This window comes from Eleutherodactylus coqui, chromosome 5 (genome assembly GCF_035609145.1).
Source record: "Eleutherodactylus coqui strain aEleCoq1 chromosome 5, aEleCoq1.hap1, whole genome shotgun sequence".
Lineage (NCBI taxonomy): Eukaryota > Metazoa > Chordata > Amphibia > Anura > Eleutherodactylidae > Eleutherodactylus > Eleutherodactylus coqui.
In genome coordinates, this window is record NC_089841.1 from 50,983,825 (window position 1) to 51,011,204 (window position 27,380).

At 46.0% G+C, this 27,380-nt stretch overlaps 1 protein-coding gene across 1 annotated transcript in view; it reads left to right on the forward strand.

The window, feature by feature from the left end:
• Window positions 1-27,380, forward strand: part of DCC (DCC netrin 1 receptor) — a 640,441-nt gene that overhangs the window by 320,022 nt on the left and 293,039 nt on the right. The window contains exon 9 of the mRNA XM_066604857.1: window positions 5,186-5,306. Within this exon, the coding sequence (XP_066460954.1) occupies window positions 5,186-5,306 (121 nt within the window). The remainder of the gene's footprint in view (window positions 1-5,185; window positions 5,307-27,380) is intronic.

The following is a 27,380-nucleotide window of genomic DNA, read 5'->3' on the forward strand; positions in this document are numbered from 1 at the left end:
GTGTCTATACCTTGCTGTCTAGGGCAGCAAAGGGGTTAATATTAGTATCTGTATTGGTCTAGGACAAAGAAGGGGTTAATATCAGTATACCCGGTGCTCCAGAGCAAAGAAAGAGTTAATGTCGGAGTCCCTGGTGGTCTAGGGGAAAGAAAGGGTTAATGTCCTTCACTGCCCTAGACAAGAAGGTAAGCACTAGGGATGAGCGAGTATACTCGCTAAGGCACTACTCGCTCGAGTAATGGGCCTTAGCCAAGTATCTCCCCGCTCATGCCGAAAGATTCGGGGGGCGGTGCGGGACAGGGAGCTGCGGGGGAGAGTGGGAAGGAATGGAGGGGAGATCTCTCTCTCCCTCTCTCCCGCCCGCTCTCCCCTGCTCCCCGCCGCAACTCACCTGTCAGCTGCAGCGGCCCCCGAATCTTTAGGGACGAGCAGAGAGATACTCGGCTAAGGCACATTACTCGAGCGAGTAGTGCCTTACCGAGTATACTCGCTCATCCCTAGTTAAGCACGCATTAACCCTTTCTTCCCCTAGACCACCAGGGATTCCGACATTAAATCTTTCTTTGCTCTAGACCACCAGGGATACTAATATTAACCGCAGACGCTTACAGTACGTTCACACAGTGGAATCCGATACAGATTTATTTTACAGGTATTCTACCTCTAAAATCGCAGCAGAAATCCTCATTGGGCCACATATTACTGCCATGGACTTTACAGAGGATCCGTACATGGATTTAGCCCTGTCATTGGCAAAAGCCACGTGTGGAATTTCTGACGCAATTCTGCGAAGATCAGACATATCGCATCTTCACACGGATCAGCGTGGAAATACGTTCCAAATTCCATATATGGACTTTGGCTATCGACAAGGCTACATCTTGATACGGAACAGCAGCAAAATGGTGGCCGAATGCACGCAAATTCCCATTGTGGTTAAAGAGGTGAAATCCATACGGGAAATTCTGAGTTGGCTTTTGCTGTGTGAACACTCTCGTCTAGTTCCACAAGGGCAATTGCGGTTTTGCCGCAAGAAAGTCGCGGCAAATTCGTGGGGTTTTTTTCGTCGATTTTAAAGCGCCAGCGCTATTTTTTCTCGCTAAACATCGCTGCCACTTGCAATTTTCTCGTGCTTTTTTGGCGAGATTTTGCTGTAATGTTTTAGCGTGAAAGTCAAAAGGATTTTCTAATGTCGAAAAACACATCGCAACGCACAAAAATCGCAAGTTTGTGCTTTGCAATGCGATAAAAAGGATAGGATATGTCACGATTTTTTTTTTCTCACAAAATCGCATGAGTGAAAACATTCTCCAAATTGGACTGACATCTGACACAAATAAAGCACATTATTCTGCGCGGTTCTATTCACACGTGCGGATTTGTAATCGCAGCATGTCCTATTTTGTTGCGATTTTCTGACAAAAATCACCGGTTCAAGTCTATGGGTGTGCTTAAAAAAATGACACTTGTCTGATTTTATCGCATGTAACCATGGTACCTATTAAAAAAAAAGTGTGTAGAACCCATCATGCGTTTTTTTTTTTGGGGGGGGTGTTACGCATATAAAAATCAGATGCAAAACGGCTGAAAATTGCGCAGGAAAAAAAAATCACAGAAACGTTTGAAAATCACGTGAAAAAAATTGTCCGAATGACTGGAAAAAACGCCTGCGTGAATATACTTTTTGGCGGCGGAATATTTCATAGGGCGCTATAATATATATATTTTTTCCCGTGTGAATAGTCGACAGCAGTGGAAGGGTTAATATCGGCATCCTTGGTGTTCTACCATAGAATAGGGGTTAATGTTGTAATACTGATACAAGCGAATGAAGATTTTCGTTTTATTGGCCCCTGTCAATCTTGGCAGCAGATTGTGATTTGTGTCGCGGTCCCCCGGAGCGGATGGCGCCGATCTGAGAAGCGTCTTGTGTGGAAGGCGCTGTATACTTACACTGCGGCTCCTCGTCTTGGAGAGGTTCAGATGTGATCAGATGCGATGCATTTGTCTCTTCCATGAAAGGTTCGCCCGCCGGCAAAACAATTTCGATTAAACTTTTCTAGCGCTGATGATTCCCACAGGTGCCGCAGCACAAAGAGGACGAACGCTCCGGCAATGAGGAGCTGACAGGTTCACGCTGTACATCGCCCCCAGACACAGCGCTCATCCAAGAGGCAACCTGCACTAAAGCAAACCCAGTTATTAAAACGGCTACTTAGTGTCTGCAGATCACATCATCAGTCACCACGGCCGCCCCGCAGGAAGACCACGGCTGCAATCAGGGGCTTCTTCATTAGAGGGCGGGAAGACTTCTGCAACATTATTCCTCCACTGCATCTAAAATAGAGAATGAAGCAACTTTGTAAGCTGTCCTGATGAAAACAATTCTACCGTTTTGTGTACACAGCTCCCATGCAGTTCCGGTCATCCCTATGGTTACAGACTGACTCGGTGTAGTCCTGCATTCTCTTGCAATTAACCCAAATTTTGCTTGATTATCTGCAGAAATGTTTCATTTTCTTATACAAAGTGCATTGGAGTCATAAAAAAAATCAGTTGCAAACGTATGCAAACCTCCGAATCCCTTCCCCCACTAGAGTTTGCACTTTGCGTTAAAGGGGTTGTCCAGTTGTAAACTATTGATGTCCTATCCTCAGGATTGGTAGATTGGCACAGGTTTGTCACCAAGCACTCCTGTTAATCAGCTGCTCTCTGGGCTGAAGTGTTGTGTACTGACCCGATTCCTGCAGGAAGTAGACAGCTCTGTTTTCACTGCAGTGGCCAGACTTGGTATTGCAGGCTAATGTTCCACTGAAGTGAATGGGAGCTTTGCCTGTAATGTATGAAAAAACACGGGCATTTTTTTTAAACGCAAGTGTGCATATAGTCAAAGGCCGTACTCACGCGGGCGATTGTGATCAGTAAAAATGTCAGCACTTTTCCTTGGACTGTCCGTCCATGTAATAAAATGCCAGGTGAATATTCCCATTCAGATCAATGCATTCTATTTCCATGTGTTTTTGACTTGAAAATCTCAGAAAAAAATGGTTTAATTTCTTTATGTTCAATTTCTTTCTGTTTGCAAAATCTCCACTTGCTGTCAGTGAATGGGGAAAAAAAAAATTGTTTGCATTCTGAAAAAAAACCTAATGTAATTTTCCTCACCCGCTATAGAATCCGTTACAGTATAGCAGGCGAGTGTTGTAATACACAGTGGATACATGGCAGATAAGACATGTCTGTATTGATAAAAGCCATGCACCATTTATATTTTGCTCTGTGGCAATATCATATAAAAGGCACAGATGAAGCAGAGCTGAGTAGGTTAAAGGGTTATGTTTGGTAGAATTAAAAGCTCTGCAATTTTCCAATTTTCAAGATCTCTGCTTGCTTACACCAAGTGGAGGAAAATCGGCCCTGCTCATTTAATGGATTCAAAGTTGTACAGTTGTGATAAGTGTACTGTGACAGGTTGGCACCTGCTTGCCATCAGAAGAATGAAAGAATGAATGTTCCTCATAAATGACAGCAAGCAGAGATCTTGAAATCTGTGAACACTTGATACAGAAAGTCCTGTGTATTAAAAAAATGAAAAGTTTTCATTATATGAAAGTGACCTAGATTTCCTGAAACTTGGATACCCCATTAATAGTCTGCGCTCTGCTTCATGGGTGTCAAGAACATTTAGAAGCTTCAGTTCAGCTGGTTCACCAGATTTCAGTAAAAAGTTTGGTTCTGTTCAAATTAGTTCAAACAAAGCCAGGACTTCAGCATCACCCCAGAAACGGGCGTATAACTCTGTCCAAGAGCCTTAAACGCCCTGTATCACCTCTCAGGTCACCTAGGAGGGAATCAAAGGACTAATGAGCTGCTTTATGGCAGTTAATGAAGAAAAAGAAGGAAAAGGAGAGAAAAAGAAAAAAAGATTCCTTTTTCCATCTTCTCCTTATTTTTCTTTTTTTTCCCTTTTTTGCTTCTTTTTACTTTTTTCCTGCTTTTTTTATTTCATCTTTTCCCTCCCTTTCCTTCTCTTCTTCTTTTTCCTTCTTCACCCCCTTTTAACTCATTTCCCCTTCCTTTTGTTCTCTTTTCCTTCCTCTTCTTTTTCCTTCTTTTTTCTCCTGCTCATTTTGTTCTTTTTTTTCATTCTTATTCTTCTTTTTCCATTGTTTTCTTATTTTTCTTTTTCCTTCTTTAATTTTACTTGTTCACCTCTAGAGATGAGCGAACGTGTTCTTAACGAACACTTACGCACCCGGACATCGGCTTTGCCGAGGACTTCAGTGTCCGCGCGTAAAGCTTCGGGGGGCGCCGGGGGGCGGGGAGAGGCGCGGCGGCGCGGGCGGCAGCAGCGGGGAACAGGGGGGAGCCCTCTCTCTCTCCCTCTCCCCCCCACTCCCCGCCGCACCCCCCCGCGCTGCCACGGCGACCTCCGAACTTTTTTCGCCCGAGCACGGAATTGCTCGCAAAGTTCGGTGTTCGGGCAAAAAGGGGCGGAGCCGAACACGTTCGCTCATCTCTATTCACCTCCTTTTAACTTCCTCTCCCTTCCTTTCCTTCTTGTCTTTTCCAATCTTCTTTTCCTTATTCTTCTCCTTCTTATTTTTCCTTCTTCTCCTTCTTTCCCTCTTTTTCTTCTTTTTTTCCCTTTTTTCTCCCTCTTTTTCTTCTTTCCCTCCTTTTTCTCCTTCTTTTTCTTCTTTTCCCTCCTTTTCCTTCTATTCTTCCTCTTTTTCCTCCTTATTTGCCCATCTCTTTCTTCTTTTCCTCTTTATTCTTTTTCCTTCCCATTCTTCTTCTCCTTTTTCCCCTCTTCTTCTTCTTTTAGTGTGTTTGGCTTAGGACAAACCGCCCGAGCTTCACGTTGATCTGAACTCTTAGTAAGGTTCGTCCTGAATCAGGGCTCTACTGTTTCTATTGCTCAACATTAATGAAGAGGACTGAGAATAACAGATGTAGTAGAGCTGAGTTTGTCATCAATGACAATCATTGTGATATCATGATATGTCATCTATGCCTTTACATGGGACTGCAGAAAAACTGACCAATATTATCTTCAAAGCACTGTGCAAAAGAAACAACTAAATGACAACTACAACTCTGCTACATCTCCACTGCCAACAACGGAGAAGCTTGTACTGTAATCACATAACATTCTCATCAGCCCGGGTTTTGTGTATTTTAGGGTGGCAGCAATCTAAGGATTTTAGGTCTGGTGAAGTCAGATGAAGGTTATTATCAATGTATAGCTGAAAATGAAGCCGGAACAGCAGAGACGTATGCGCAGCTCATCATACCCGATCCCGGTGAGTAGCCACCATATCATACAAACCAGCATGCAAGTCTCATAAGGCAGATCCTGCTGTGGTTTTATCATCTCAGCTATTGATAGGGAATGCTTCCAGCGGCTAAAACATTGACAACCCTGATCATTGACAACCATGATTAGCACTCATCGGGGTTGTCACTCCCCCTCCCCCACATTGGATTAAAGGGAAAGGACTTAGAACAAACTGAAATTTGCAAGTTTTTAGGTTCTTATTGCAAAGCATCATGGTCACTGGTTGTAGGGGCAATATTTAGTTCTTGTGGCCCCAATGTATTATACCTATACCACTGCACCCCACAGTACAGCAACGTCTACTCCACCTACTATAACTATCTATTGGGTATACAAGACATGTTAGGAGAGGTACTTTCACAGGTTCAGACTGTTCACCCAGGAGCGACCTCAACGTTTTACAGAAATGCCCACTTTTGAATATAGTTTCATGAACATACGGCGTATTCACAGACCTAAACTAAATACACCCGTGTGCCCTTATGGTGCATTCCCATGTAATAGGTACTACTTGCTGCTAAGACTCCACCCAGCTGCGGTGGCCAATAATTGTGCGATCTTGTTGACTTAATAGGCAAGATTGCATTTCCATTGGCAACTGTGGATGGGCGGAGTCTCAGCCCCAAGCAGTACCTGCTATGTAGGGACGCACCCTTAGGGGATATGCTTTTATATACCCTAATCTGAGTATGTTCAGGAAAGAAATATCCAATTTTTCAAGTCAAATATCACCTCTGCCACCCACAATCTTATTTTTAACTCATTTTCCTGAAATTTTTTCTGACCTAGAATTTTTTATATTTCTTGTATAGCGCAGAACAACCCCCCCCCCCACACACACACACACACACCCATACTATTCTGCATATCACCCCCCCCTGTGGGTTCCTGTCCTTGTCGGTTGGGGTGTTTTTTGACTTTACGTTATTAATACTTTGGGACTTCTGTATTTTAGTTCATCCTGAGGAAGACTCCATTCTAGAGTTGAAACGTGCAGCTCTGTTTTTTCTTTCCATGATGTAATACATTTATTTTTTTCCTCATTCTGACATCACATTTGTCACTTTGACCTGGTCAGTAGCCATTTCTATTTTTTTATTTGCAATTTGAAGCCATTTCAGTGTGCAGGGAAAGACCCTCGGTGATCCCGGCTCTGGGCTCGCTCTTTCCTGTGCATGGAAGGTCATTTGGGTGGATTCGTATAAGTGCTTTAATGTAGTTTCACTCATCTATAGGGCAACGCTTCCAGGTCAGCGCAGTAACCCCTTATCTACATTATCCACAATTGGGTTCATCACACCACACCAGATAGCCCCGCTTCTTCCCCAGATTCTTCGGGTGGATTTCCCTGGATATTCATACATTTATGCAAACAAAACAAAATAAGAAAGAAAAATGCATTAGGCTGAAAAATGTCATCTCTTAGGCCAGGCTCAAACGGGCTGAAGGGTATTTGTGCCATGTATTTGCACACATATGTGTGTGTTTTAGGGCTCAGTCAGATGAGCGTTTTTTATGCGCACCTATATGCGCAAACAAAATGCATCTGTTAGAACTATTGGTTCCCTATGGCACTGGTCAAATGTCCGTCTTTTATAGCCGCAAAATATGTGCTCCTGCAAAAGATAGGACATCCGTGCCTCTCATCCAGCACGCATAAAGAAACCCAGCGGGGAGTCCTCTCATCACTGAACACTGTGACAGCATTGTCACAGTGTTCAGTGACAAGGGGACTCCCCGCGGGGATGAAGAATTCCCCTGCCACAGCTGTCACAGCTGTGACAGAGGATCGTGATATTCTCTCATTGCTTTCAATTGGGCCAGCGCTGCTGCCGCCCCATTGAAAGCAATGCGCTGCAGGCAACCCCCACAGTGATTTTCGGGGAAGAGCTTGAAATATCAGCCTTTCCCTGAAAATAAGCCCAAGCTGACAGAAAAAAAATAATAATAATACATCACCTAGCGCTCCAGCGTGGCTTCTTTCTGCAGCTTCTCTACAGTTCTTCTTCTGTATTCTGGTGGTCCTCCAGAAAGCACTGCCTCAGATTGGCTGCGCACTGTGACCAGTCAGAGGCCATGCTCAGCCATTGAATGACAGTTGAGCGTGGCCTCTGATTGGTCACAGTGCTCAGATAGATAGATAGATAGATATGAGATAGATAGATAGATAGATAGATAGATAGATATGGGATAGATAGATAGATAGATAGATAGATAGATAGATAGATATGAGATAGATAGATAGATAGATAGATAGATAGATAGATAGATAGATATGCGATATTAGATAGATAGATAGATAGATAGGAGATAGATAGATAGATTGATAGATAGGAGATAGATAGATAGATATGAGATAGATAGATAGATATGAGATAGATAGATAGATAGATTGATAGATAGATATGCGATATTAGATAGATAGATGATAGATAGATAGATATGAGATAGATAGATAGATAGATAGATAGATAGATAGATAGATAGATATGTCATAGCTATACTTCTTAAGAATCTACATTAATTGCACATGGTCAGCAGATCTCATCACATATAACTATATTTGCTCCTGAGATCAGAGGTTTTAAAATGGTAAAACTTTTTGTCAAAACCATGAAAGGATGTAAAAAATCAACATGAATTCATCTCATTATAAAATACGGTAATTATCACCATCTGGTGGCTTTGTGGCGTATTGCGGAAGCCTTCCTTTTTTATTTCCCTGTGGTGGTTGGGCGTGAGTAATGGTCTTCACAAATGCATTATGGATTCTATTTCCTTCCAGTCCCTTATCTGTCTCTTTGCGCCATTCTCTACTGTCCCTTTGTTCAGTGTCTGTAAATGGATCTTATCACCCGTCTATTGTTAGGTGTTTGGAAAGATCCGTGAATGACAGAGTAATAACTGTTCTCTGGAGAAGGTCGCCTACACAGAAAAATGGTCATCAGACAACAAATCACAGAACATCCATACAACCGTCCAAACCTTAGACCCGGGTTGCACCCATTTTAGCCCATGTCTATTATTATATGCATTTTATAACATGTAAATATCTAAAACTTATATTTTTGGTGAACGTGTCATCTTCCTTACCTCCCGTCACCTTCCAACAGCCTTTAACCCCTGTCCCCACATATAGGGCTTGTGTAAATGTTGACAAACCTCCTCAGTCCTTAAAAAGTGATGTAATAATACAGTGAATCAGCACGAGAGGAGAGCTGGTGGAAACATCTGGTTGGCGCAGAGCACAGGGACTACCTAGGACCCACCTTCCTACATGTGCTAAAATCCATCTGGTGTACTACAGTAAATAGTAGACTGGGAGAAGGGGAGAAGAGGGGGATGCAACTGCAGCTTCCCATTCAAGGTAACAGCATGAGAGGGGGGCTGGTGGAGACATTTGGCTTGTTCAGAACACAGGGACTTCTTAAGGTCTCCCTTATGTGTCAATATCCATCTAGTGTAATACAGTTAATAGAAGACAGGAGGGAGGGGAGAGGAGGGGTGCAGCTGCAGTTAATCTTTCAATGTACCCAATGTTTCAATGAAACAGCATGAGAGGGGAGCTGGTGGAGACATTTCGTTGGCTCAGAGCACATGGATTACCTAGGACCCGCCTTCCTGTATGTGCAAAAATCCAGCTAGTATAAACAGAAGTCAGGGAGAAGGGGAGAAGAGGGGGATGCAGCTGCAGCTTCTTATTCAGTGCTTCAATAAAATAGTATAAGCTATTAAATACATCTGGTCGGCTTAGAGTAAAGGACACTGGTATGCGTCAAAATTCATCAAGTGTAATAGCTCAGTCACACGGGCGTTTGTACGCGAGTCTGACAGTTGCGTTTGCTATCTGCATCTGTATAGACCCAATGCTTGGCAATGGGAGCAGTCACATGTTCGAATTTTACATGCGCACAAATGCATGCAGTGAAAATTATAGGACACAATGATTCGCAGAACGCATATAATTGCGCTCTGCGACAAATTGGTGTTCTGTGTATGTGGAACCCCTGGATGCCACAGCATCCAAGGGTTTAACCCTGCACTCAATGGGGCCGGGGTCGACCCTATTGAGAACATATACTGAAGATCGTGATCCTCTGCCACAGATGTGGCAGAGGAGAATGATGTTCTCCCATTGAATTCAATGCAGCCGGCAATACAGCCAGCTCCATTGAAAGCAATGGGCTGCCGCCCAGCTCTGTAGTAATTTTCAGGGAAGGGCTTAAAATGTAAGCCCTTCCCTGAAAACCATCCTAAAAATGTGTAAAAAAAAAAAATGGATACTCACCTCTCTGCAGCTGCCGGGGCTCAGCTGCATCCAGCCAGCTCTTCTCCCTGCACTGCTCTAAGTAGTATTCAGCAGGCGGGGATTTAAAATCCCCGTCTGCTGAATCGGCTGCCTATGATTGTCTGAGCACTGTGACCAATCAGAGGCAGCTCTTAGCTATGGAATGACAGCTGAGAGCTGCCTCTGATTGGTCTCTGCGCTCAGCCAATCAGAGGCAGCACTCACCCATTCATGAATTCATGAATGGGCGAGTGCTGCCTCAGCTATTGAATGACAGCAGTGGAAGACTTAGTGGAGACTTCTCATTGGATCGGAACACAGGAACCACCTAAGACCCTCATGTGTACTGTAAAATCCATCTAGCGTAATACAGTATATAGAAGACAGGCATGAGGGGAGAAGAGGGGGATGCGGCTGCAGCTTTCTATTCACTGTTTCCATCAAACAGCATGAAAGGGGAGCTGAAGACATCTGATTGGCTCAGAGCACAAGGACACTTGTTTGTGTCAAAAATTCATCAAGAGGAATTCAGCAAATAAAAGATGGAGGAGAGGGATAGGATGGGGTGCCGCTGCAGCTTCTCATTAATGTCTTGGTGAAACAGCTGGTGGAGACATCTGGTTGCCTCAGAACACTGGTTACATTCAGGAATCAACTGTATGTGTCAAAATGCATCTAGTGTAATATAGTAAATAGAAGACAGGGAGGAGGGGAGAGGAGGGGGATGCAGCTTCAGCTTCTTATTCAATATTTCAATTAAATGGCATGAGAAGGGGCTGGTAGAGACATCTGGTTGGCTACGAACGCAAGGACACTTTTGTGTGTCATAATCTAGCAAGTGTAATACAGTAATTAGAAGAGAGGGAGGAGAGGAGGGGGATGCAGCTGCAGCTTGTCATTTAATATCTCAATAAAACAGCAGAAGAGGGCAGTTAGTGAAGACATCTGATTGGCTAAGGAGTAGAGATGAGCGAACACCAAAATGTTCGGGTGTTCGTTATTCGGAACGAACTTCCCGGGATGCTCGAGGGTTCGTTTCGAACAACGAACCCCATTGAAGTCAATGGGCGACCAGAGCATTTTTGTATTTCGCCGATGCTCACTAAGGTTTTCATGTGTGAAAATCTGGGCAATTCAACAAAGTGATGGGAACGACACAGCAACGGATAGGGCAGGCGAGGGGCTACATGTTGGGCTGCATCTCAAGTTCCCAGGTCCCACTATTAAGCCACAATACCGGCAAGAGTGGGCCCCCCCCCCCCCCTCCCAACAACTTTTACTTCTGAAAAGCCCTCATTAGCATGGCATACCTTTGCTAAGCACCACACTACCTCCAACAAAGCACAATCACTGCCTGCATGACACTCCACTGACACTTCTCCTGGGTTACATGCTGCCCAACCGCCCCCCCTCCCCCCCACAGCGCACACCAAAGTGTCCCTGGGCAGCCTTCAGCTGCCCTCATGCCACACCACGCTCATGTCTATTTAGAATTGCGTCTGCCATGACGAGGGACCGCAGGCACACACTGCAGAGGTTGGCACGGCTAGGCAGCGACCCTCTTTAAAAGTGGCGGAGCGATAGCCCACAATGCTGTACAGAAGCAATGAGAAATAGAATCCTGTGCCACCGCCATCAGGAGCTGCACACGTGGGCATAGCAATGGGGAACCTATGTGCCACACACTATTCATTCTGTCCAGGTGTCTGCATGCGCCAGTCAGACCGGGCTTTTTAATTCATAGACACAGGCAGGTACAACTCCCTATTGTGAAGTCCCTGTCGACCCACAGCATGGGTGGCTCCCTGGAACCCACCGGCGGTACACAGAAATATCCCATTGCATTGCCCAACACAGCTGAGGTAATGTCGTGCGTAATACAGGTGGGCTTCGGCCCACACTGCATGCCCCAGTCTGACTGGGGTTCTTTATAAGTGTACAGATGTAGTAAAAACTCTGTGTGCACCTACAGCATGGGTGGGTGCCAGGAAGCCACCGGCGGTACATAGAAATATCCCATTGCATTGCCCAACACAGCTGAGGTAGTAATGTTGTGCTTAACCCTTTCCAATCCAATTTGTATATGGTTTTCCTAGGGGGCTTACTCTTTTTCTGCCGTTATACAACGGCGCTATATGCTGGCTAAAGCCAGTACTGCATGAGCTGACACGTAGGATAGGCTCCGACAGCAGAGAGGCTGGCAATATACAGTAAGAGAACCCCGACGGACGTCTACCAACAACGGAGCTGTACAGCCTTAAACCCTAATGTCTTCACAGGTCACACAGTGGACTGGAAAGGGTTAATGCAGGTGGGTTTCGGCCCACACTGCATGCCCCAGTCTGACTGGGGTTCTTTACAAGTGGACACATGTAGGTTAAACTCCCTGTGGACCCACTGCCTGGGTGGGTGCCAGGAAGCCACCGGCGGTACATAGAAATATCCCATTGCATTGCCCAACACAGCTGAGGTAGTAATGTCGTGCGTAATACAGGTGGGCTTCGGCCCACACTGCATGGCCCAGTCAGACGGGTTCTTTAGAAGTGTACAGATGTATTAAAAACTCAGTGTGCACCTACAGCATGGGTGGCTCCCTGGAACCCACCGGCGGTACATAAAAATATCCCATTGCATTGCCCAACACAGCTGAGGTAACGTCAGCTGTAATGCAGGTGGGCTAAAAATTAATTTGATTACACTGTAGGCGAGGGCCTACAAAAATTGCTGTATCAACAGTACTAATGTACATCCCAAAAATTGGCCATGGCCAGCCAAGAGGGCAGGTGAAACCCATTAATCGCTTTGGTTAATGTGGCTTAAGTGGTAACTAGGCCTGGAGGCAGCCCAGTGTAACGAAAAATTGGTTCAAGTTAAAGTTCCAATGCTTTTAAGCGCATTGAAACTTATAAAAATTGTTCTGAAAAATTATTTGAGTGAGCCTTGTGGCCCTAAGAAAAATTGCCCGTTCAGCGTGATTACGTGAGGTTTCAGGAGGAGGAGCAGGAGGAGGAGGAGGAGGAGGAATATTAGACACAGATTGATGAAGCAGAAATGTCCCCGTTTTGGATGGTGAGAGAGAACGTAGCTTCCATCCGCGGGTGCAGCCTACGTATTGCTTACGTATCGCTGCTGTCCGCTGGTGGAGAACAGAAGTCTGGGGAAATCCAGCCTTTGTTCATCTTGATGAGTGTTAGCCTGTCAGCACTGTCGGTTGACAAGCGGCTACGCTTATCTGTGATGATTCCCCCAGCCGCACTAAACACCCTCTCCGACAAGACGCTAGCCGCAGGACAAGCAAGCACCTCCAGGGCATACAGCGCTAGTTCAGGCCACATGTCCAGCTTCGACACCCAGTAGTTGTAGGGGGCAGAGGCGTCACCAAGGATGGTCGTGCGATCCGCTACGTACTCCCTCACCATCCTTTTACAGTGCTCCCGCCGACTCAGCCGTGACTGGGGAGCGGTGACACAGTCTTGGTGGGGAGCCATAAAGCTGGCCAGGCCCTTAAAGACTGTTGCACTGCCTGGGATGTACATGCTGCTCGATCTACGCACATCCCCTGCTACCTTGCCCTCGGTACTGCGCCTTCTGCCACTAGCGCTGTCGGCTGGGAATTTTACCATCAGCTTGTCCGCCAGGGTCCTGTGGTATAGCAACACTCTCGAACCCCTTTCCTCTTCGGGAATCAGAGTGGGCAGGTTCTCCTTATACCGTGGATCGAGCAGTGTGTACACCCAGTAATCCGTCGTGGCCAGAATGCGTGCAACGCGAGGGTCACGAGAAAGGCATCCTAACATGAAGTCAGCCATGTGTGCCAGGGTACCTGTACGCAACACATGGCTGTCTTCACTAGGAAGATCACTATCAGGATCCTCCTCCTCCTCCTCCTCCTCCTCCTCCTCAGGCCATACACGCTGAAAGGATGACAGGCAATCAGCCGGTGTACCGTCAGCAGCGGGCCAAGCTGTCTCTTCCCCCTCCTCCTCATCCTCCTCATGCTCCTCCTCCTCCTCCTGTACGCGCTGAGAAATAGACAGGAGGGTGCCCTGACTATCCAGCGGCATACTGTCTTCCCCCGCCCCCGTTTCCGAGCGCAAAGCAGCTGCCTTTATGGTTTGCAGGGAACTTCTCAAGAGGCATAGCAGAGGAATGGTGACGCTAATGATTGTAGCATCGCCGCTCACCACCTGGGTAGACTCCTCAAAATTACCAAGGACATGGCAGATGTCTGCCAACCAGGCCCACTCTTCTGAAAGGAATTGAGGAGGCTGACTCCCACTGCGCCGCCCATGTTGGAGTTGGTATTCGACTATAGCTCTACGTTGTTCATAGAGCCTGGCCAACATGTGGAGCGTAGAGTTCCACCGTGTGGGCACGTCGCACAGCAGTCGGTGCACTGGCAGCTTAAAGTGATGTTGCAGGGTGCGCAGGGTGGCAGCGTCCGTGTGGGACTTGCGGAAATGTGCGCAGAGCCGGCGCGCCTCTACGAGCAGGTCTGACAAGCGTGGGTAGCTTTTCAGAAACCGCTGAACCACCAAATTAAAGACGTGGGCCAGGCATGGCACGTGCGTGAGGCTGCCGAGCTGCAGAGCCGCCACCAGGTTACGCCCGTTGTCACACACGACCATGCCCGGTTGGAGGCTCAGCGGCGCAAGCCAGCGGTCGGTCTGCTGTGTCAGACCCTGCAGCAGTTCGTGGGCCGTGTGCCTCTTATCGCCTAAGCTGAGTAGTTTCAGCACGGCCTGCTGACGCTTGCCCACCGCTGTGCTGCCACACCGCGCGACACCGACTGCTGGCGACATGCTGCTGCTAACACATCTTGATTGCGAGACAGAGGAGGAGGAGGAGGAGGGTGCTTTAGTGGAGGAAGCATACACCTCCGCAGATACCACCACCGAGCTGGGGCCCGCAATTCTGGGGGTGGGTAGGACGTGAGCGGTCCCAGGCTCTGACTCTGTCCCAGCCTCCACTAAATTCACCCAATGTGCCGTCAGGGAGATGTAGTGGCCCTGCCCGCCTGTGCTTGTCCACGTGTCCGTAGTTAAGTGGACCGTGGCAGTAACCGCGTTGGTGAGGGCGCGTACAATGTTGCGGGAGACGTGGTCGTGCAGGGCTGGGACGGCACATCGGGAAAAGTAGTGGCGACTGGGAACTGAGTAGCGCGGGGCCGCCGCCTCCATGATACTTTTGAAGGACTCCGTTTCCACAACCCTATACGGCAGCATCTCAAGGCTGATGAATTTTGCTATGCGGACGGTTAACGTTTGAGCGTGCGGGTGCGTGGCGGCGTACTTGCGCTTGCGCTCCAACAGTTGCGCAAGCGACGGCTGGACGGTGCGCTGAACTACACTGCTGGATGGGGCCGAAGACAGCGGAGGTGAGGGTGTGGGTGCAGGCCAGGAGACGGTAGTGCCTGTGTCCTGAGAGGGGGGTTGCATCTCAGTGGCAGGTTGGGGCACAGGGGGAGAGGCAGGGGTGCAAACCGGAGGCGCTGAACGGCCTTCGTCCCACCTTGCGGGGTGCTTGGCCATCATATGTCTGCGCATGGTGGTGGTGGTGAGGCTGTTGGTGTTGGCTCCCCGGCTGAGCTTTGCGCGACAAAGGTTGCACACCACTGTTCGTCGGTCGTCAGGCGTCTCTGTGAAAAACTGCCAGACCTTAGAGCACCTCGGCCTCTGCAGGGTGGCATGGCGCGAGGGGGCCCTTTGGGAAACACTTGGTGGATTATTCGGTCTGGCCCTGCCTCTACCCCTGGCCACCGCACTGCCTCTTGCAACCTGCCCTGCTGATGCCCTTGACTCCCCCTCTGAAGACCTGTCCTCCTGAGTAAGCGTTGCACACCAGGTGGGGTCAGTCACCTCATCGTCCTGCTGCTCTTCCTCCGAATCCTCTGTGCGCTGCTCCCTCGGACTTACTGCCCTTACTACTACCTCACTGCAAGACAACTGTGTCTGATCGTCATCGTCCTCCTCACCCACAGAAAGTTGTTGAGACAGTTGGCGGAAGTCCCCAGCCTCTTCCCCCGGACCCCGGGAACTTTCGAATGGTTGGGCATCAGTGACGATAAACTCCTCTGGTGGGAGAGGAACCGCTGCTGCCCAATCTAAGCAGGGGCCCGAGAACAGTTCCTGGGAGTGTTCCCGCTCCTGAGCAGGTGTTATTGTAGTGGAGTGAGGAGGCTGGGAGGAAGGAGGAGCAGCAGACAGAGGATTCGGATTGGCAGCAGTGGACGGCGCAGAACTGCGGGTAGACGATAGGTTGCTCGAAGCACTTTCTGCCATCCAGGACAGGACCTGCTCACACTGCTCATTTTCTAATAACCGTCTCCCGCGTGGACCCATTAATTGGGCGATGAATGTGGGGACGCCAGAAACGTGCCTCTCTCCTAATCGCGCAGCAGTCGGCTGCGACACACCTGGATCAGGAGCTTGGCCAGTGCCCACACCCTGACTTGGCCCTCCGCGTCCTCGGCCGCGTCCACGTCCTCTAGGCCTACCCCTACCCCTCAGCATGCTGTATTACCAGTGATTTGATTTCACAGGCAGGAAATAAATTGGCGCAAGACTGCAGGCCAAATAAAATTTTTTCCCTTTTTTGAAAACGAAAGGCCCCACTGCCTCTAGTGAATGTATAATCTAAGTTTAATAACTGTGCTGTGTCCCTGCTAATGTGTCACAGAACCTGAGGGTAGCAGAGTTATTAACTGTGGCAGAGCAGGTATTTTTTTTCCCAATTAAGGAAAGCAAATGGAAATGGCGAAGCCAGGAGTAAAACGTAGCTGGGTGCGTATGATTTTTAAAGGTGTCACACGCAGCCGACACGTGTCCACCGCCCTTAGGACGGACAGAGGCCAGACAAATAGAATTATTTTCCGTTTTTTGGCACCAAAAGGCAGCACTGCGTATATTCTATGAACATGAGAAGTTTAATAACTGTGCTGTGTCCCTGCTAATGTGTCACAGAACGTGAGGGTAGCAGAGTTATTAACTGTGGCAGAGCAGGTATTTTTTTTCCCAATTAAGGAAAGCAAATGGAAATGGCGAAGCCAGGAGTAAAACGTAGCTGGGTGCGTATGATTTTTAAAGGTGTCACACGCAGCCGACACGTGTCCACCGCCCTTAGGACGGACAGAGGCCAGACAAATAGAATTATTTTCCGTTTTTTGGCACCAAAAGGCAGCACTGCGTATATTCTATGAACATGAGAAGTTTAATAACTGTGCTGTGTCCCTGCTAATGTGTCACAGAACGTGAGGGTAGCAGAGTTATTAACTGTGGCAGAGCAGGTATTTTTTTTCCCAATTAAGGAAAGCAAATGGAAATGGCGAAGCCAGGAGTAAAACGTAGCTGGGTGCGTATGATTTTTAAAGGTGTCACACGCAGCCGACACGTGTCCACCGCCCTTAGGACGGACAGAGGCCGGACAAATAGAATTATTTTCACTTGTTTTACAAGCAAAAGGCAGCACTGCGTATATTCAATGAATAATAACTGTGTTGTGGCCCTGCCTATACAATTCTTTCCCTGCAGTATCAATGGAGGGTGCAATGCTCTGCAGAAGCGATTTTGAGAAGCAAAAAAAAATGCAGCACAGCTAACAGCAGCCTGGACAGTACTGCACACGGATAAATATGGCCCTAGAAAGGACCGTTGAGGTTCTTGAAGGCTACACTCACTCCTAACACTCTCCCTGCCTATGCAGCACTTCTGTCCCTAATGCCAGGTGCAACGGTCTGCAGAGGCGATTTTGAGAAAAAAAAATTTGCCACTGCTAACAGCAGCCAACACACAGCTATCAGTGGCCCTAATAAGGACCTTTGGGGGGTCTTGAAGCCTACACTAACTACCAATTCTTTCCCTACAGCAGCTCCGGTACAAACAGCACTGTCCCTCATCTAACTCACACCGCATCTGAGCCGAACCGCGGGAGGGGCCGACTTTTATGTTCGGGTGACACCTCATCTTCCCAGCCACTCACTGCAGGGGGGTGGTATAGGGCTTGAACGTCACAGGGGGAAGTTGTAATGCCTTCCCTGTCTTTCAATTGGCCAGAAAAGCGCGCTAACGTCTCAGGGAAGGAAGTGAAAATAACCAGAACACCGCATGGTGTTCGTTACGAATAACGAACATCCCGAACACCCTAATATTCGCACGAATATCAAGCTCGGAAGAACACGTTCGCTCATCTCTACTAAGGAGTCCTAAAGATGCTATTGTGCCAAATTCCAACCCACATGTTCACGCTGAAATTTGCCTTGTCTTCTGATTGGGTTGTGTTCTTACTAGTAATTTGCATCACATCTGCACTGAATCGGCACTTTGCTGTTCACTAACTCAATCCCACATGAACCCTGGACAACACTGTCAAATGGCTCCATGCATGTATCATACCGGTCTCACGGGACTTAGAGAGGTGCAGAACGTGGATTTCTGTTTCTCTTATGCTACATTTCAGCTTTACAATTGGGTTCTACCCTCTATCTCTTACAGGAGCCACAATACAAAATTGAAATCCATGTTCCGAAGCCCTCATGGACCCATGCACCATACCATCATGTAGCGCATCCATACCTTCCTATTCAAGTACACTATTATTATTTCAATATAAGACACCAGTAATGAGATATAGCGCCGGATCCGGCTTTTAGACTATACCCGGAATATCCAAATACAAGCATGTTCCGACCTAGCCGGAACCCAGCAAAGTAGAAGTGATACATTGTATCACTATGCTTTACAGTAATACTTAGCAGTGCCCGGATACTTTATAGGTGACTCACTTCAATGCATCTAGGTGAGTCATTTATAAAACATTTGTAATAACACAAATAAGATGATGCATTTTGATATTTCAGTGCTTTAAAACCCCATAGATGAGTTATGTATTAATTCCTACCCTCCAGTGTTGTCACCAAAAGATATACGCAGTAGAGTTCCCCATTGGTTGAGTCTCTGATCTGACTCCTAATTGATGTATGATATCAGTCCTGTTAAGCACTGTACAGGTCTCATCCCCATGGAAATGACGGCCCCTCTCAGCATCGCTCTCACATATTTATATTTTATTATAATACGGCTATGAATATACAGAGACGGGCTTTAGGAGCGGAACGTACCGTGCAGGTTGTTTACATACACCCCCGGGACCTACTAAAGGAGTCTTCAAAAGCCAAGTGATCATTAGATATAGACACATTTACATATAAAATGTATGCCAGGGAATTGAGCAACATTTAGAGAGTCTCTGTCCACGTGTGCAGAATGTAGTGATGTTCTTGCGTCTTCTTGTGAAGTTAGACTTCTAAGTTCACAGCACAGCTCGCCAAGAGTATGGATGCACTTGAAAGTTGTCATGGATCAAGGCAGTTGACACAGGGACAAACCACAGGGTGGACTTATTCCCTACTCCGCGGGTCTTGCACTCATTGAAAGATGAAACCAAAATGACACAGTCTTCCACGCCCCAAAACACTTCACTGCCATCACTAAGTTTTACTGCAAGGCAGGTCAGCCACCAAGGTTATACTCACTGACTGGATATGGAGCCTTCCGGCTCTCTAGCAGCCCAAATTGCCACGCTTATTGGGGTCTATGGGTTGTTTATAGAGCTCCAAGGATGGACTAATAAAGATTTAAGACTTTATTCCAAAAAAATAACAGTGATTCAAAAAATAAGTATATAAAAGGTTAACATACAAAAGAAAATGAGCGTACAATATGCATACAAGACAGTTCTGGAAACTAAAAGGGGTAAAAATAGAAATAGCAGTTCCTATAGAGCAGATCTGTGTGAAGCTGATTTGTGAGAGAATATGCTAAGGGAGGAACAATTCCTTGTATTACAGTCCTCTATAATCAGACACTTTTGGGTTTGTGCTCCTAGAGTCTTAAAGGCTCCTCAAGCCACACATCTGACCACCCTCTGTGACATCAGGGAGAAGGCATCTGAGTGCATACACCAAACTCTCAGGAAGCACTCCAGGAGGAAAACTATATCTGACATATTGTGATTTTACCCATTTTTAGACACCGAACACCATATATAAAAACGATTGTGCCACAGTGCGACCAAGCTGGAAGATTTCAGGGTTTTTGACCTCCCCGAGGTCCAAAATAACAAGCACGTTCTTGACAATGTCTTTGTCATGCAAGGACAATTTGGTAGATCTGCAGATAAGATGTAAAACAGTTCTCAAAACTAATAAAACATACACTCAGCAGAACAGTGATATCTAACATGTGGCTCCCTAGCTGTTGCAAAACGACTACTCCTGTCAGGGCAGGCTAGGAGTTTCAGCTTTGTAGTCCATCACCTGAAGCTGAAGTGATGTTTGGTGATGAAACAAGACAAAGACCCAACACACAGAAATAATCAACTAAAGTATGGTTAAAAAAGACGATTTATGGTTTGGAATTGTGGATTAAGAGTCCTGACCTTAACCCTATAGAGATGCTGCGGCATTACCTCAAGAGGGCTGTGCACAGAAGGCATCCCAGAAATGCTGCTAAACTGAACCACATTTGCAGAGAGGAATAGACCAAAATTTCACCTCAATCTTATTTCTAGCTACAGGAAGTGGAGGGGATTTCTTATAAACGGGGATCTACAGGTTATTTAATTCAATTAGTTGGGAAGGAAGGAATAAGAAGGAAAGAAAAGGAGAAGAAGGAAAAAGAGAGAAAAAAGAAGAAAAAGGAGTGAAGAGAAGAAGGACAAATAGTTTTTCCTTCCGCTTTTTCCTTCATTTCGCTTTTCTTCTTCTAGGTCTCCTTCTTCTCTTTTTCCTTCTCATTTTCATTTTTCTTCTTTTTCCTTTTATCTTCTTTAGAGTTGAGCAAACATACTCTGGCGAGCTTCATGCTCGTTCGAGTATTAGCGTACTCGATGGTGCTCGTTACTCGGGCGAGCATGAAGGCGTGTGCGACCCCGCTCCAGGTTTTGGCTCCTTCTCGCTGTGATGTGCCTGTTTTGGCCCCTCCCTGCCACGACGCAGCGTGCGTCAATGGCAAAAATTTTTTCAGGCAGGGCGAGAGGGAGAGAGAGAACACACGAACCAAGAAAAAAAAAAAAAGACTGGAACCCAGCGTCCCACATACAAAAATGCTCGAGTCTCCCATTGTAGTCAATGGGGTCCATTACTCGAGTAGAGCTCTCGAATTTTGCGGAAAGTGCGACTCGAATAACGCGGACCCGAGCATTTGGGTGCTCGCTCATCTCTAATCTTCTTATTTTAGGGTGAGTTCACACACAGCAAAATCCACAGTATATTTTGCGCTGCATATTTTGGTGTGGCGCCGTGTCAAAATCTACACCGTTTAGTGTGAAATTTGATGTGGTTTTTGACACAGATCTGCAGCAAATTTCACCCTTTCAATTGCATAGATGAAGTTTGCTGAGGCTCCGAGCCTAAATCCGCACCGATGGAGAGGATTGTATACAAGTAATATGGGAACAGCACTCCTCCACAGAGCCAATAAGGTAGGACCCACAGATACAGAGCTGCCAGCTACAGCAGGAGTCTGGATCAATAGACTCCACAAAAGTGATGGAGAGGATTGTGGTGTGGTTTATGGTGCGATGTGTGATCATAGTCTTAGCTGGTTTGGACCAAGATGAACCTCACAAGCTTTGGGTTCTTTCCGAACTTTTAGCAAAGCTTCAAGCTGAGACAGGGTTTTACTCTTTTGGTTCGCTCAACTCTAGTGCTCGATAAGAGACATGAACCATACAAGTGTTTGTCTACAATTAGAGGCAGGCACAAACTGACCACATTTTATCAGTAATCAATGCAGAAATCCAGGTATTTTCTAAGGATTCACTTACTCTTTTTTGCAACCATCTAGGCTTATATTTAGGCTAATGGTTGCATCTGGCTGGATATGATGGTGCATTAGCTGGATGTAGACACTGCACAGTACACAAGTCAGAGGAAAGCTGGGGAGGAATACAAAGCTCCTGCCTGCATCTCATTACACATCCAGGGAGCGTGTTCAATCATTGATTGGAATGGGCTATTTTACATATGCCTCCATGATGATGAGACTTATCTGTGGTGACAGTCTTACGCCGCTTCAGGGGTACATTAAATAAATGCATCTGCCGGTGACTGACTGCGAGGAGCGGCTATATAACTCGCTCTCTTTTTGTCAAGTCACAGGGAAAGGTGATTATGGAGAGAACCTTGCTTATAATATTCCAGACAGAATGATGGCTCTGTCTATACCGCTACCCTTCAGCACAACATACATGGAGTTCTTAGGAAGAGATGAGGATGGTCTTAACGAGTCATATGTAGTGTTTTAATCATTGTTACATGGGATCAATATGAACTGTAGAACAGTGCAGAATATGTAATCACCTGCAGCAGTCCTGATCCCCAGTAGAGGGCACAATCTAGTTTCTCAACCTCACACTCTTAGAAGCTAGGGTCAATTTCATAGGAAGCCAGTTTAATCCATTAATATGTTTTTTTGGAGTGTGCAATGGTAATCTGCATAAATGGATGAACATACAGTCTCCATGGAAATGTTGTCCTTTGGTCAGATTTCAGCCCAAGACCCTAATGATTCAAGACAACTATGTAAACCCTCGAGCCAGAATGTCGGCTTAAGAATGCAATTTATCCTTTATCAGTCTGCACAACCCAAGCTATGTGCTCGCTTGTCTACTTGTCTGCATGTCACCACGTTCAGGCATGTGTTCTCCTAGCTTACTCCAGAGTTTGGAGATATCTACCATAACTGCTTCTGTTTTTATGGGCAGAGCCTACCTGTCCCGTACTCTTCATGGGTGGAGCCTACCTGTCATGTTCTCTTCATGGGTGGAGCCTACCTATCCTGTTCTTTTGATGGGTGGACCCTACCTGTCCTGTTCTCTTCATGGGTTGAGTCTGCCTATCCTGTTCTTTTGATGGGTGGAGCCTACCTGTCCTGTTCTCTTCATGGGTGGAGTCTGCCTATCCTGTTCTTTTGATGGGTAGAGCCTACCTGTCCTGTTCTCTTCATGGGTGGAACCTCTATGATGTAATCTGCATCAGTGTAGCCTCCCTGCTTGGTTGCTTCATGAGTGGAGCCTACCTGCTTTGTTCTTTTTGCAGGTAGAGCTTACTTGCGCTGTTATTTTCATAAGCGGAAGATTTACAGCATATTCTCTTCATGGCTGGAGACTACACTGTTCTCTTTATGAGTGCAACTTTCCTATATCTGTTCTCTTAATTGGTGGAGCCTTTCTACTCTATTGACTGTGAGGAGCGGCTATAAACTTCGCTCTCTTTTTGTCAAGTCACAGGGAAAGGTGATTATGGAGAACTTTCCTATATCTGTTCTCTTAATAGGTGGAGCCTTTCTACTCTATTGTCTTCACGGGCAGAGAATCTCTACTCTCCCTTCCTGTGTGGAGCCTCAATGGCCTATTTACGTCATGGGTGTAGATTTCATACCCTCTTCTCTTCACAGGTGGACACTACCTTCCCTGTTCCCTTCATGGGTGATCTTTCCTACACTTGTTCTCTTTTGTAGGTCGACCCTCCCTTCCCTGTTCTACTCATCTCATGGGTGGAATCTTCATGGCATATTCTCTTCATGGCTGATGACTACCCATTTTTCTTCATGACTAGAACCTGCATGACCTGTTCACTTCATCTGTGTAGCATCCTACCCTAATCTCTTCATGGGTGGAGCCTTCCAACACATTTTCTCTTCATGGGTGAAACTTCCCTACCCTGTTTTATTTGTGTGTGTAGCCTGCATGGCCTGTTCACCTCATGGGTGTAACCTCCATGCCCTGTTCTCTTCATGGGTTAAGCCTACCTACTCTCTGCTCTTCATGAGTGGATCCTCCCTGCCCTGTTCTCTTCATGGGTTAAGCCTACCTACTCTGTGCTCTTCATGGGTGGATCCTCCCTGCCCTGTTCTCTCTCCGACTTCTGTGTCAATTATTGTATGATTATCTTTGACAATGACAATTACCTTGACCATCCCGTCACCGAGACAGGAAGTGATGCAATTCGATTGACTGATGCAGACAGCAGAATATCATCTGGAACAAAGACAGCATCACCCCCAGAACACGGCTGAGATTATTTTACATGGTGTTATATGTGTTAGATACATCACATACTGTTTTGCTACTGAAATTACCAACAGAGTGAACATCCTTTTTTAACACTCAAAAGCCTCTGCAAGGGCATAGAGTAAACCCCTTCAAGAGCACAGATTTTTCATTTTTATGTAACATAAATAGTACAATATTTTAATAGTTTGGACTTTTATGAACATGGCGATACCAAATATGAGGGGTTTATTCATTGTTTAGATTTTTATGGTGACAATTTCTTTTATTTTTAGTTTTTAATGTTTTTAATGTTTTTTTTAAAAAAAAAGTTAACTTTTTTTGTACATTGTAATTTAGTTCCCATAGAGGACTTGAACTTGTTCTCACTTGATCGCTTGTACTATATACTGCAGTACTCCAGTATTGTAGTATATAATGATTTTCAATTATTGCTATTAAGGCATCCCTGCACAGCAACTCACTAGACTCCAGGCTGCCATATTAGCTCACTGGCACCGAATCATCATGTTGCGGGAGGGCGGAAAATGGAACAACTGAGGGGCTCAACCCCCCTATGGTTGACTGTTTAGATGCACAGTCAACTTTGACAGTGGAATTTAAAAAGTTAACTGCTGCGATCATGGCAGTTGCCAACAGCTGGCAGAAGCAGCTAATAGCTGCTGAGTATTGAGCAGACTCGGCAACTGAAAAATGTAAATTTACTGTAGGTACTCATGAAGAAGGTAAATGATAAAATTCTGATTGCTTAAAGCTACCACTAGAGGGAGCTCAGGATCTTACTGCATACAGATTGATCATTTTTTTTACGGATAGGCATTCATGAGTGCAAGTTATTAAACATCTTGCTGTTTAAATACAATGTAGACATTAAGCTTAGTATTTTTTTTTCTTTTAAAGTCCGACCTGCGCAAAACATCAAAGCCCATTTCTCAATTTTATCCCTCCATAACACAAACCAGTGTTGCAATCCGTAAATGCAATAGAACATCCCTTCATTTTTCAGCTTTATCAACACGGTCGGGTCACTGGCGGGTCATCGGCGAGATTACAACGCTTCCACCCCTTTAATTTTTCACAGGTAAAGCTTAGACGGGCGCCGCTGATTACTGTATGTGTCACGGTGCAAAATTAATACGGAGAAAGCCATTTAATAAGATACCTTGCAGCTGTAGCCGCTGTCCAACGGGAAGATGTATGCTGGCACTGGCTGGGCTTTTGAGGAATGACAATACCATGTAAACACCGGCCAAGATGGCATGAATCCAAAAGCAGGAGGGAAAAAAAAAAAAGCGATGATCATGACGGACTGTGTTCCTTTAAAAAAGGCGGCATGCTGTGGAGAGATAAGCAGCGACAAATCAGTTCTCTGTGTGCCCTTTAAGAAGGTAATAAATATCCGGTGTGAGGAGAATCGGACCGTACATAAATACTGATATTTATTTAATTTTGTCTATCTCCCGCAGTGGAGTGTGCTGCGCCGCCGCGCCGCGTGTACATACATCACTGTTCCCAATAGAAACTGATTGGCATTCATGCCTGAGTGTCTTTTTATTTTCTCCTTGGCTGCTGGGTGCAGCCTGACTTCCTCAGAAACTAAAGAGCTTCATCTATTAGGCGTGACAGATTTGTATTCAGCGCTAAATGTCTGACCTTGCTTATACTCTTTCATCCATTCCCATCAACCCTTTCCCAGATGAAAGATTCTGTTTAACGCCTGCTTCCTGTCTGTTGCCTTGGAAACGGGGACTAAGCAAGCGGCCTAAGGAAAAGAAGGGAAGGGAGAAAGATGAACCGGGAACGCCATAAATAATTAAAAAATATAGCAAAAATCTAAATAAAATGAATGGAAAATTTCCATTTTATAGAACAGTGTTTTTTTGGGTTTTTTTTCCTTTTTTTTTTTACACGCTGATTGGCCATTTTATTAGAGACCCCGGCTCTTTCACTATTCCGGCTTACTTAATTGTGACCCCGGAGGCATAAAATCACGTGACAAGTTTTCCGTGGATCAGTTTCAGTGTGAATCCACATTAGATGGGAAAATCCAGTGATCGGAGTGACGTCCAACAAGGCCTGGTTATCGGGGCTAGACTAGCCGGGGCCGGGATTTCATGGCCAACCGCGTGGGGTTTTTTTGTGCAGCCACGTGGAACATATACAGAGAATGGTGTGATCAAGGAAAAACATCCAGCAAAAGGGAATCCTGTGAACAGACACAACTCATCACTGAAAGGGGTCAGAGGAGGATGTCAGGAATCATTCTGATGACCAGGCGCTGCACAGTCAGGAGCAGCTGAATACAACACTGATGCTCCATCTAACTTGCTTAATGCACAACTTATCGTTCCTTAGCACAGATGGGCTATAACAGCAGATGACCAGCTTCAGCGCCATTGTGTCTAAGAGAAACATAAAGGCAAGACTCCAGGGGGCAAAAGCGCGCAAAATTTGTATCACTGAGCAGCAGAAAAAACATCCCCTGGTCAGATGGATCCAGATTTCTGTTGTCCCGTGCTGATGGGTGGTCAGAATTTGGCACAAGCAGCATGAATTGATGACCCCTTCCTGTCAGCTGGTCAGAACATGTCAGCACCGCCATCTAATCTGCGAAAATTACAATCCATGTACCAAGAAAACCTTCCCCACAACATTACTTCACCTCCACCTGATGGGAAGGGGTCATCAATTCATGCTGCTTGCACCAATTTTTCACCTCCCATCAGCACGGGGCAACAGAAATCAGGATTCATCTGACCAGGAGATGTTTCTCCGCTGCTCAGTGATACATTTTTTGACATCTTTTGCCCCCTGGAGTCTCACCTTTCTGTTTCTCTTAAACACAATGGTGCTGGAGCTGGTCATCTGCTGTTATAGCCCATCCCTACTAAGGAACGGCGAGTAGTGCATTAAGATACATTCATTGAAGTTCCAGGAGGATAGTTAGTTACAGTTTCCTTAACTGTGCAGCACCTGTTTTTCAGAATGATTCCTGACACCCTCCTCTGACCCCTTTCAGTGATGAGTTGTTTCCACAGGATCCCCTTTTGTTGTATGTTTTCCTCGATCACACCATTCTCACTATACTCCCCACATCGCTGCATGAGAAAACCCCACACAGTTGGCAATGACATCCCGGCCCGGCTAGTCTAGCACCGATGACCTGGCCTCGTTGGAAGTCACTCAGATTGCTGGATTTCCCATCTAATGTGGATTCACACTAAAACTGATCCACAGAAAACTTGTCATCTGGTTTTATGCTACACAGCTTTAATTTCCATGCACGGCAGTCCCAATCGTGAAAGGACCGGGGTCTCTAATAAAGTGGCCACTCAGTGTATATTCCAGGGTCCTGGCAGCATAATAATGCATTTATAGGTCAAGGTAAAGTGATTGGATATAATATAGATGTTATTGCATTCTTACGCTTTCTTTACTCCTGGAAGATTCCTTTAATAAGTGACATCCCCGGAAGATCTCATTTCCACCGGCACAACTTGGTTTCAAAGAAGCAGGAATACAGCTGATATAAGTGTGTAATCGCTCCCCGTACTGTAGGATATATTTATATCACTTTTGTACAGAAATTCTAAAAATTCCAGCTCGAAATATCCTTATTGTCAAAGGTGTAACGGAAGAAAAAGAGTCGGTGACAGAGCGGTTAATGGGCGCATTATGTGC